The 12,730-nt window shown below is 45.5% G+C and overlaps 1 protein-coding gene across 1 annotated transcript in view; it reads left to right on the top strand.

Annotated features, from left to right (window-relative positions):
* Positions 1–12,730, top strand: part of necab1 (N-terminal EF-hand calcium binding protein 1) — a 204,728-nt gene that overhangs the window by 42,887 nt on the left and 149,111 nt on the right. Inside the window, exon 3 of the mRNA XM_067975307.1 lies at positions 836–944. Within this exon, the coding sequence (XP_067831408.1) occupies positions 836–944 (109 nt within the window). The remainder of the gene's footprint in view (positions 1–835; positions 945–12,730) is intronic.

Here is a 12,730-nt window from a genome sequence, read left to right as displayed (position 1 = left end):
CGCTGGCTTTAATTGCCTGCGGGATTCCCACCAGCGGGGCTTGCGCGCGCAGCCCCGCACGTCAGCGCGGTACCCGGAAGTGGCCGGGATTTTGTCGCGATCCGGTCACGTGACCGGATATCGGGATTTTCGGGGCCACCCCGCTGGGAACCCGCCGGAAACGCGATCGCAAAATCGAGCCCAATGTGTTTATATGACCTTAACGAGTTTTTACAGATAAAGTTGACAATGGAATTCCCCAAGATATAATTCACTTGGACTTTCAGAAGGTTTTTGCTAAGGTTCCACATGAAAGACTTTAATTGAGAATTTAATTGGGAGTTCAGAACGGAGTATGTGGCTGAATATGAGATTGGCTCAGGATGAGTATGAGGAAAGGTTAAAAAAATTCAATTTCTACAACCTGGAAAGAAAAAGATAGTTAAGGGAGAACCTTGTTGAAATATGTAAAATATAAATTGGCTTAGATCAGGTGAATGCCCCCCCCCCCACTTGAAATGCCAGATTGCCAAATCACCCCTTCTGATTCATTTCCGTGACAACGACAAGAATTGGGAAAATACCATAAGATAGAATCTCAGTTATTACTATAAAACAGATCAATTTAATATACATTAGTCATCTGTCTCCTGCCAAAATTTCAAGTTACCATATCTGATAGTTTTGAAAGATTAATTCCATCTTACACATATTACTGACCCATTATATGTTCTGATTCAATCCTAGCCATCTTTTTTAACACAGGGTTGCTGTGAAGAGGTTTTAAAATGACTGGGTTGATGAAGATGATGGATATTTGCACACTCTGACTGATAAATCTGTTCTTTGCTTATAGATGATGGCAAGCTGTCCTTTGATGAATTCAAGGCTTATTTTACAGATGGAGCCCTAAACGCAGAAGAGATGCATGAATTGTTTCGTACCATTGACAGCAACCACACGGAGTAAGAATATTTTTACTTCACCATTATCCTGGTTGTAACAGTACAACACTGCATTCATTTAGTCAATAAATTGGTAAGACCTTAGTTAACATTACAAATGTACAAAGTACAACTTTTCAGTTTTAAACAGAAATAAACATTTAACATCACGAAGAAATCAGTTGGCATGACGCATCTTTACTTTATCTTTCAGATGGCTCACATGAAATGCAGTACAGTTCAATTATGTAGTGATCAAGCCATCCTAATCCCACTGGCATGAGACATAATACCCCTTCCCACAGCAATCAGGGAATATATATGTAGTAAATGAGCTGTGATCTCAGTCAGTGGAAGAGTTATTATCTTTCCTCATTTTGGTGTATTAAAATGGAAAATGACTACTGCTGCATTAGGGAATCATTTTCTGAGGTTGGAGTGGGGTAGAAGGAGTTTTGCTTTTTATTTTATTGTGCTGTACCTAACTTATGAGCACTTGATGCTGACACAGAAGCCCTGATATTTATGGGGAGGCGGAGAATTTAACAACAGGACTTCATTATCATTTTTTATGATCGCGGGGTAGAAGAGGGTGGGAGGGTGGGTAGGAACTCCCTTCCTAACAGCACTGTGGGAGAACCGTCACCACATGGACTGCAGCGGTTCAAGGCGGCGGCTCACCACCACCTTCTCGAGGGCAATTAGGGATGGGCAATAAATGCTGGCCTCGCCAGCGACGCCCACATCCCGTGAACGAAAAAAAAAATTCGCAAGGCAGTAGGGTGGAGTTGGCAGATCACGGGCATGGGGGGTTGGCAGATCGCGGGGCATAAGTGGTGGGTCGGCAGATCGCGGGGCAGAAGGGGGGGCGTTCGGCAGGTCGTGGGGCAGAAGTGGGGGTTCGGCAGATCGCGGGGCAGAAGGGGGGGCTCGGCAGATTGTGGGGCAGAAGGGGGGGCTCGGCAGATCGCGGGGCAGAAGGGGGGGCTCGGCAGATCGCGGGGCAGAAGGGGGGGTTGGCAGATCGTGAGGCAGATGGGGGGGCCAGCAGATCGTGGGGCAGAAGGGTCTAGATTGCAAATTTGGAGGGGGGGTCGGCCGATCGTGGCAGCGAACAGAGGCCGTGATCAGCAGAAGGTCTGCTTGGGGAGGCTGGTGGGAGCACTCCTGCTCCTCCTGGCTCACAAGAAGTGCTGGAAAAGCAAATACCTTCTGCAGCTGGCTGCTCCCATCTTCATTTAGCTGCCGGGTTTCCCGAGCCCTGAGGAACCCGGCCGACAAGTGTTAAATTTAAATCAAACTTCCAACTGCACTGTGGGAGCCCTAATTTAATTATTATAATAAAGTGACCCGCCTCTCAAGAGCGGGACACAGACATGGCACACAACCTCCTGTCGTAAAATCAGCAATGGACGCATACCCGGCGGGTTGGGGTCACATCTTGCCATTTTAAATTTTTAACCCCCACCCCCCCCCCGACCCTCTCCCGCCCATCATGGTGGCGGGGGGGGGTTTAATATCACCCCAGAGTGTCCCTAATTGAGAGTGATGACACAAAATTAACCAAAAAAATCTTTTAAAATGTAGGAAACTGATATAAATTGTGCCATTCCTACTGGGTGCAAGTACACAGCACACAGCTGTCCATTAGTCTACACCAATTGGTTTTACCGGGGAGGCCATAAGATGCCAGGTATGGGAAATACTGGGAAAGATTTACAACCAGAGCTGATTCCAGATAACAGAATCTCTACATGTAATATACAGGGCTACCAATGAAAGGAATCAGATGTTAGCCTGAACAAGCAGCTAAACTGGCTTTGGCATCTGCCAAATTTGACCATTGCATTTCCTGTCAATGAAATAGCCCATAGTGGAAAACAATTTCTGCTATACAGTATTTTGGGGTCAAAGGAAGGTTTTCAGCTTGGATTCCAACCGTGGCCTTACCTTACATTTCTATTCTGACATATATCAACATTTTTATTTTGGGTCAATTTTAGACAATCTATGCTTCAACAAACCCCTAAGTAATAAAAAGTACTAAAATTTAATTTCGAAGGTACACAACAAAGCATTACAGAAAAGCGTACATGGATAATCTCGTCACCTTCATTTTGGGAGGAAAAAACAATGTCAAAAATGAAGTCCATTTCTGTAGGCTTTTTGACCCCTTCATTAGACAACTACAGGGTGAGCAGAAGTAAAATGGATTACTGACTAGACTAAATCACTGAGATCACAAGCTTGTCACAGTACCCTGTGTACTGAGTCTTCAGTTCAGTAGAGCTGAAAACTTTCCTGCTGGACAGTTTTCTAAAGCTTGAACTCTCAGGGATGATAAAACACAGATCAAAATGAAAACCATTTTCTCCTCCCCCACACACAGATGTATGTGCAATACACACATATAGGACTGAATTTTCCTCTGCCCAAAATTGACATATAGCGAGAGAAAATTTGGGAAAATCAGGAGGTGGGGCCTACCACCACATTCCTTTCTGACCTCTGTTTGTCTCCACTGCCCCTGCCAGATGATAAACACAACGCCATCCCCTTCCACCGCATGTAAAAGCTGCCGGGGAAGCAGGGCCTGCAAGCCACTGGATTTTCCTGGTTAGCACCGCTGTCTCCACCAAGCCCATGGACCACCAGTAGAAGGGTGACGTAGTCCTTGATGTGGCAGGGTAAGCCCCATTAGTCTCTGGATAAAGAGAGAGGGCATAATAATGGCATTCTCACCATTATATAGGCCCCAAACACCTACGTTTTTAGGCCACAGAATTTGCCAGGGCCTAAAAACCCACAATTAAAATGCCTTCTGCCTCTTCAACTGCTGCAACGGTGGTCTTGCTGCAGCACCACCAACGGTGCTCTTGCAGCAGCGGGCGTGCTCTTGGTTGCAGGGATACTGCCAGGAACTCACCTTGCATATCTAATGAATCCCAACCCAAGACAATGGGTTGGAGTTACGGTGGGGCCAAAGGGGCAGGCAGAAGTTCATAATTATAGCTATAGATAGCAGCCTGTTCGGGATTGGAAAAAATGTAAGGAAATAGGTTATTTGATTGCATAGCTGGATAGAAATATTTATGAAAGAAAAAGTTTTAAACATTGGGTTCAAAGTAATAAAACATTTCTAATGAAGTGTGTTTCAGCATAGAGTAACTACAAATACCAAAAATGTTTTCCTAAACCCAGTTTGAGAGAATAACTAATGACAGGAGCCAAAATTTGGATGAGATCATAACTGATTGACAATACATGCTGGGAATGGCTCATACTTTACAGTGATCAATTTATAATTATTGCAGCAAACTTCAGATTTATAGTATTTCTAAAACTAGACATAATAATTTTTGTAGGAACAGATTATTGTAGCAAGTGTTCTTGGCTAATATGAATGTGCCATAGAATTTTATGGTTATGGGCCTGGATTTTCCTCCATAAAACCGCTACTGTTTGGGTGGTCTATTTGGGAAGTGAATGGAAATGGGATGGTGAGGCATTCCATTGCAACCCCACCCCAAAAACAGATCATCAGTATTTTGCTCCTAAGAAATCGGCAACATTTGTCCTGAGCCTGCCCAATTTGGCAGCAGGTGGGCATGGTTTAATGAACCCTGCTAGTTCTCTCTGTTTCTACCACATACCTGTCTAGGAAGTGATGTGGCAAAGTGAAGATTAGTACAGTACAGCAGAGGAGGCCATTGTTTCTGGAATACTTCTTACCTGCAAGTGTTTCAGAGACTGAGAAGGGACTGCAATTTGTCGAGTCTTTGTAATTGCTAGGCACTGGAATAAAAACAACCACGGGAAAAGTGAGCAATCTGTGGCTAACTAAAGAAGTTAAGGATAGTATTAGATTAAAAGAAGGGGCTTATAATGTTGCCAAGAAGAGTAGTAAGCCTGAGGATTAGGAGAGTTTTAGAAACTAGCAAAGGATGATGAACAAATTGGCAAAGAGGGAGAAAATAGAATATGAGAGTAAACTAGCAAGAAATATGAAAACAGATTGTAAGAGCTTCTACAAGTATGTAAAAAGTAATAGAGTAGCGAAAGTAAACGTGGGTCCCTTAGAGGCTGAGACAGGAAAAATCATAATGGGGAATAAGGAAATGGCACAGTAGAAGACACAAAAAACATACCAAAATAGTAGGGGAACCAAAATAGTGGGACTAAGAGCCGACAAATCCCCTGGACCTGATGGCCTACATCCTAGGATTCTAAAAGAGGTGGCTGCAGAGATAGTGGATGCATTGGTTGTGATCTCCCAAAATTCCCTAGATTCTAGAACGGTCCAAGCGAATTGGAAGGTAGCAAATGTCACACCGTTATTCAAGAAAGGAGAGAGAGAGAAAACAGGGAACTACAGACCAGTTAGCGTGACATCAGTAGTTGGGAAAATGCTGGAATTTATTATTAAGGGCGTAGTAACAGGGCACTTAGAAAATCATAATATAATTAGGCAGAGTCAACTTGGTTTTATGAAAGGGAAATCGTGTTGAGGATGTAACTAGCAGGGTAGATAAAGGGGAACCAGTGGATGTAGTATATTTGGATTTTCAAAAGGCATTCGATAAGGTGCCTTCGAAAAGGTTGTTACACAAGATATGGGTCCATGGGGTTGAGGGTAATATATTAGCATGGATAGAGGATTGGTTAACGGACAGAAAATAATGAGTAGGAATAAATGGGTCATTCTCTGGTTGGCAGGCTGTAACTAATGGGGTGCCGCAAGGATCGGTGCTTGGGCCTCAGCTATTTACAATCTATATTAATGACCTAGATGAAGGGACCAAGTGTAATATATCCAAGTTTGCTGAGGATACAAAGCTATATGGGAAAGTAAGCTGTGAGGAGGACACAAAGAGTCTTTCCTTTAATTCATTCATGGGATATGGGCGTCACTGGCAAGGCCAGCATTTATTGCCCATCCCTAATCGCCCTTGAGAAGTTGGTGTTGACCCAGATTCTTAAACGCTGCAATCCATGTGGTGACGGTTCTCCCACAGTGTTGTTAGGTAGGGAGTTCCAGGATTTTGACCCAGTGACGATGAAGGAATGGCGATATATTTCCAAATCAGGATGGTGTGTAACTTGGAGGGGAACGTTTAAAGGGATATGGACAGGTTAAGTGAGTGGGCAAAAAGGTGGCAGATGGAGTATAATGTGGGGCAATGTGGGGTTTGGTAGGAAGAATAGCAAAACGGAATATATTTTAAATAGTGCGAAACTATTAAATGTTGGTATTCAGAGGGATTTGGGTGTCCTTATACACTAAACACAGAAAGTTAACATGCAGGTACAGCCAGCAGTTAGGAAGGCAAATGGTATGTTGGCCTTTATTGCAAGGGGGTCGGAGTACAAGAGTAAGGAAGTCTTGCTGCAATTGTACAGGGCTTTGATGGTACTTGCCTTAGAGGCAGAGCAATGAAGGTTCACTAGATTGTTTCCTGGGATGAGAGGGTTGTCCTATGAGGAGAGATTGAGTAGAATGAGCTTATACTCTCTGGAATTTACAAGAATGAGAGGTGATCACATTGAAACATAGACTGAATGACCTTGACAGGGTAATTCCTGAGACGCTGTTTCCCCTGGCTGGAGAGTCTAGAACCAGGGCCCATAATCTCAGGATAAGGGATCGGACATCTAGGACTGAGATGAGGAGGAATTTCTTCACTCAGAGGGTTGTGTATCATTGGAATTCTCTACCCCAGAGGGCTGTGGATGCTCGGTCGTTGAGTATATTCAAGACTGAGATCGATAGATTTTTGAACTGTAGGAGAATCAAGGGATATGGGGATCGGGCGGGAAAGTGGAGTTGAGGTCGAAGATCAGGCATGACCTTATTGAATGGCGAAACAGGCTCGAGGTGGCGTATGGCCTATTCCTGCCCTATTTCTTATGTACTTATCTTGTGTTCTTATATGCTTAGAAAAGTCCTTACGATTTCATTTTATAAATGACTGAGGGCAATATGGTTGTTCAGAGAAAGTGTTTCTCTTGGAGAATCTCCCTTATATGAAAGATGCTCAATGAGGGGTTTGAAAGATAATGTGTTTTTGGGGATAACTCGTGATGCTTGTGAACTTCATGGAAAACGTGATAGATTATAAAAGGCTGTGCTAATTGTATTATAAAAACTGCTATTTTGTAGTCCTATCACATTTGCTTTTTGCATTATATTAAAATATGGAACAGTTTGGGTTTGTTTGAACTATACAAAAAGATTATTATTATTGACATTGATGGAGACTAGTTATACCAATATCCCAAAGTCTGGTTTGCAGAGGCAATTTTGGGCAGGGGCTGAGAATGGAGCCTCTCCAGCTGGGTGATATGGGCAAAGTAATGATAGTTCCAAAACCAGCGGTGAATATAGTACAAACTTTGATTTCAAAGAAGGACCTTGATCTATTGGAAGGGAAGAGGAAAAAAAATTGATTAGCTTCATAGGAGAGGATACTTGGAAAACAACTCGAAGAATGTAAGCTGAGGTTGGCATGAATGCTAGTTTGATCTTTTTGAAACTTGAACCCAACATTTCCAGCCCCAAAATGTTAGAGAGAGATTGAACAAACAAGAAAAAGTACCAACAAGTTGTTGCTGCAAAGCGGAGATACATACGATGTTCATGTGATTCAGGAGTGAACTGTCTATTTCATAGGACATTGCAAATGGAAGAGATTTTTTCTTTTTAAATTAGAAGGCACATGCAGGTGCTGATTCTGCGAATACTGCCAGTTAAACACAACTCAACAGAAAGAAATAAAAGTGATGTGGGTGCTACTTGCAAGTAGTCATGCTGCAGGGTTTGAAAAGTAAACTGGTGACCTGATGGATGCAGTTCATGTGGTGAAGGCGTTACGTATCCAAACTCACACCAAGTCCTGTTCACTCATCACCCCTGTGCTCGCTGACCTACATTGGCTCCCGGTCCGGGAACGCCTCGATTTTAAAATTCGCATCCTCATTTTCAAAGCCCTCCGTGGCCTCACCCCTCCCTATCTCTGTAACCTCATCCAGCCCTACAACCCTTCGTGATCTCTGCGCTTCTCCAATTCTGGCCTCTTGCACTTCCCTGATTTTAATCTCTCCACCATTGGCAGCCCTGCCTTCAGCTGCCTGAATCCTAAGCTCTGGAATTCCCTCCCTAAACCTTTCTGCCTCTGTACCTCTCTCTCCTCCTTTAAGACTCTCCTTAAAACCTACCTCTTTCACCAAGCTTATATGTCCTAACGTAGCTTGGTGACAATTTTTGTTTGATTACGCCCCTGTGAAGCCGCTTGGAATGTTTTACTACGTCAAAGGCGCGACATAAATGCAAGTTGTTGTTATTCTCCAAGGGGAATCTAGAACTAGGGGGCATAGTGTCAGAGTAAGGGGTCGCCCATTTAAGACGGATATGAGGAGAAATTTCTTCTCTCAGAGGGTTGTGAACCTTTGGAATTCTTTGCCCCAAAATGCGGTGGAGGCTGAGTCATTGAATATATTCAAGGCCGAGTTAGACAAATTTTTGATCAGCAAGGGAGTCAAAGGATATGGGGAACATATAACAGTTGAGGCCAGAATCAGATCAGCCATGATCTCATTGAATGGTAGAGCAACCATCTTCTGCCAGAAGTGCCGAGTGGATGATCCATCTCGGCCTCCTCCAGATATCCCCACCATCACAGAAGCCAGTCTTCAGCCAATTCGATTTACTCCACGTGATATCAAGAAACGGCTGAGTGCACTGGATACAGCAAAGGCTATGGGCCCCGACAACATCCCAGCTGTAGTGCTGAAGACTTGTGCTCCAGAACTAGCTGCGCCTCTAGACAAGCTGTTCCAGCACAGCTACAACACAGGCATCCACCCGACAATGTGGAAAATTGCCCAGGTATGTCCTGTCCACAAAAAGCAGGACAAATCCAATCCGGCCAATTACCGCCCCATCAGTCTACTCTCAATCATCAGCAAAGTGATGGAAGGTGTCGTCGACAGTGCTATCAAGTGGCACTTACTCACCAATAACCTGCTCATCGATGCTCAGTTTGGGTTCCGCCAGGACCACTCGGCTCCAGACCTCATTACAGCCTTGGTCCAAACATGGACAAAAGAGCTGAATTCCAGAGGTGAGGTGAGAGTGACTGCCCTTGACATCAAGGCAGCATTTGACCGAGTGTGGCACCAAGGAGCCCTAGTAAAATTGAAGTCAATGGGAATCAGGGGGAAAACTCTCCAGTGGCTGGAGTCATACCGAGCACAAAGGAAGATGGTAGTGGTTGTTGGAGGCCAATCATCTCAGCCCCAGGACATTGCTGCAGGAGTTCCTCAAGGCAGTGTCCTTGAGGAACTCCTGCAGCATCTTCAGCTGCTTCATCAATGACCTTCCCTCCATCATAAGGTCAGAAATGGGGATGTTCGCTGATGATTGCACAGTGTTCAGTTCCATTCACAACCCCTCAAATAATGAAGCAGTACGAGCCCGCATGCAGCAAGACTTGGGCTCATAAGTGGCAAGTAACATTCGCACCAGATAAGTGCCAGGCAATGACCATCTCCAACAAGAGAGAGTCTAACCACCTCCCCTTGACATTCAACGGCATTACCATCGCCAAATCCCCCACCATCAACATCCTGGGGGTCACCATTGACCAGAAACTTAACTGGACCAGCCATATAAATACTGTGGCTATGAGAGCAGGTCAGAGGCTGGGTATTCTGCGGCAAGTGACTCACCTCCTGACTCCCCAAAGCCTTTCCACCATCTACAAGGCACAAGTCAGGAGTGTGATGGAATACTCTCCACTTGCTTGGATGAGTGCAGCTCCAACAACACTCAAGAAGCTCGACACCATCCAAGATAAAGCAGCCCGCTTGATTGGCACCCCATCCACCACCCTAAACATTCACTCCCTTCACCACCAGCGCACTGTGGCAACAGTGTGTACCATCCACAGGATGCACTGCAGCAACTTGCCAAGGCTTCTTCGCCAGCACCTCCCAAACCCGCGACCTCTACCACCTAGAAGGACAAGAGCAGCAGGCACATGGGAACAACACCATCTGCACGTTCCCCTCCAAGTCACACACCACCCCGACTTGGAAATATATCGCCGTTCCTTCATCGTCGCTGGGTCAAAATCCTGGAACTCCCTAACAGCACTGTGGGAGAACCGTCACCACACAGACTGCAGCGGTTCAAGAAGGCGGCTCACCACCACCTTCTCGAGGGCAATTAGGGATGGGCAATAAATGCCGGCCTCGCCAGCGACGCCCACATCCCATGAACCAATAAAAAAAAAGGCTCGAAGGGCCAAATGGCCTACTCCTGAACTAAGGTTAGAGTTTGTGGATTCTCTGGTCTCTGTTGTGTAGTGGGGGACTGCTGTTCAGCAAGGGCCCTTGAGTATACCTTTTTAATTGAAGTGAAATTGGTGGGATTCATTTAATTTGAATTAATTAGTTAAAGGGTAAGTCATGTCAGGACATCCCAGCCCCGTGTTATGCTCTTCCTGCTCTATGTGGGAAATCAGGGACCCTTCCGGTGTCCCTGACGACCATGTGTGCGGGAAATGTATCCAGCTGCAGCTACTGACAAACCGCATTGCGGCGCTGGAGCTGCGGATGGATTCATTAAGGAGCATTCGCGATGCTGAGAACGTCGTGGATAGCACGTTTAGTGAGATGGTCACACCGCAGGTAAAGGTTGTACAGGCAGGAAGTAATTGGGTGACCACCAGGCAGAGTAAGAAGAGCAGGCAGGCAGTGCAGGGGTCCCCTGTGGCCGTCCCCCTCTCAAACAAATATACCGCTTTGGATATTGTTGAGGGGGATGACTTATCAGGGGAAGGCAGCAGCAGCCAACTTCCTGGCACCAGGGGTAGCTCTGCTGCACAGGCTGGGAGGAAAAAGAGTGGAAGAGCTATAGTGGTAGGGGATTCTATCGTAAGGGGAACAGACAGGCGTTTCTGTGGCCGTAAACGTGACTCCAGGATGGTTTGTTGCCTCCCTGGTGCCAGGGTCATGGATGTCACGGAGCGGCTACAGGGCATTCTCAAGGGGGAGGGTGAGCAGGCAGAGGTCGTGGTCCACATTGGGACCAACGACATAGGTAGGAAGGGAGATGAGGTCCTGCATCAAGAATTTAGGGAGCTAGGTAGCAGATTAAAGAGCAGGACCTCAAAGGTTGTAATCTCTGGATTACTCCCAGTGCCACGGGCTAGTGAGTATAGAAATAGGAGGATAGAACAGATGAATGCGTGGCTAAAGAGTTGGTGCAGGAGGGAGGGTTTCAGTTTCCTGGATCACTGGGCCTGCTTCTGGGGAAGGTGGGACTTGTACAAGTCGGACGGGTTGCACCTGAACCAGAGCGGGACAACTATCCTTGCGGGGAGGTTTGCTAGCACTGTTGGGGGGGGGGTTTAAACTAACTTGGCAGGGGGATGGGATACAGAGTGGAGCTACAATAGGGGGTGATGTGCAGCCATATATAGAGAAAAAAACAAGTCAGCTTGGAAGACAGGGCAAATATGTGAGGGCAAGGCTGGATGGCATCTATTTTAATGCAAGGAGTCTTGCGAATAAGGTGGATGAACTGAAGGTGTTGATAAACACATGGGAGTATGATATTGTTGCTGTCACAGAGACATGGTTGAGGGAGGGGAAAGACTGGCAGCTCAATATTCCGGGGTACAGAATCTTCAGGCAAGACAGAGGGGGAGGTATAAGAGGAGGGGGGGTCGCAATATTAATTAAAGAATCAATTACTGCCATAAGGAGGGATGATATATTAGCAGGTTCCTCTAATGAGGCCATATGGGTGGAGCTTAAAAACAGAAAGGGGGCAAGCACTTTGATGGGAGTGTACTATAGGCCCCCAAACAGTCAGGGGGAGATAGAGGAACAGATATGTAGGCAAATCTCAGAAAATTGTGCAAATAATAGGGTAATAATAGTGGGGGATTTCAACTTCCCCAATATTAACTGGGATACTCAGAGTGTAAAAGGCTTAGAGGGTACAAAATTCTTAACGTGCATCCAGGAGAGCTTTTTGAGCCAGCATGTAGAAAGTCCTACAAGAGAGGGGGCGGTACTGGACCTAATTCTAGGGAATGTGGCCGGCCAAGTGGAAGAAGTGCTAGTAGGTGAGCACTTTGGTGACAGTGACCATAATTCGGTGAGATTTAAGGTGGTCATGGAAAAAGATAGGGAGGGGCCGGAAATAAAGGTTCTAAATTGGGGGAAGGCCGATTTTAATAGGATAAGGCAGGATCTGGCCAAAATGGACTGGGATCAGCTGCTTGTAGGAAAATCCACATCGGAGCAATGGGAGTCTTTCAGAAGGGAGATTGAGACCATACAATGGCAACATGTTCCCGTAAAGGTCAAGGGTGGTTCCAAGAACTCCAGGGAACCTTGGATGTCAGGGGATATACGAGAATGGATTAGGAAAAAAAGGAGGGCTTTTGGCAGATACAAAAGGCTAAAGACGGAGGAAGCCCTAGAGGAGTACAAAAAGTGCAGGGGGATACTTAAAAAAGAAATTAGGAGATCAAGGAGGGGCCATGAAATAACACTGGCGAGCAAAATAAAGGAAAATCCTAAGATGTTTTATAAGTATATTAAGGGTAAGAGGATGACTAGGGAAAAAATAGGGCCCATTAGGGACAAAAATGGCAATCTGTGTGTGGAGCCGGCAGATGTAGGAGGGGTTCTAAATTAATTTTTTGCATCTGTTTTCACTATGGAGAAGGACGATGTAGACATAGAAATACGGCAGGGGGACTGTGATATACTCGAACATATTAACATCGAGC

This window comes from Heptranchias perlo, chromosome 3 (genome assembly GCF_035084215.1).
Source record: "Heptranchias perlo isolate sHepPer1 chromosome 3, sHepPer1.hap1, whole genome shotgun sequence".
Taxonomy (NCBI): domain Eukaryota; kingdom Metazoa; phylum Chordata; class Chondrichthyes; order Hexanchiformes; family Hexanchidae; genus Heptranchias; species Heptranchias perlo.
The sequence above is the reverse complement of the archived record's forward strand: the minus strand, read 5'-3'. Positions and strand labels throughout refer to the sequence as shown.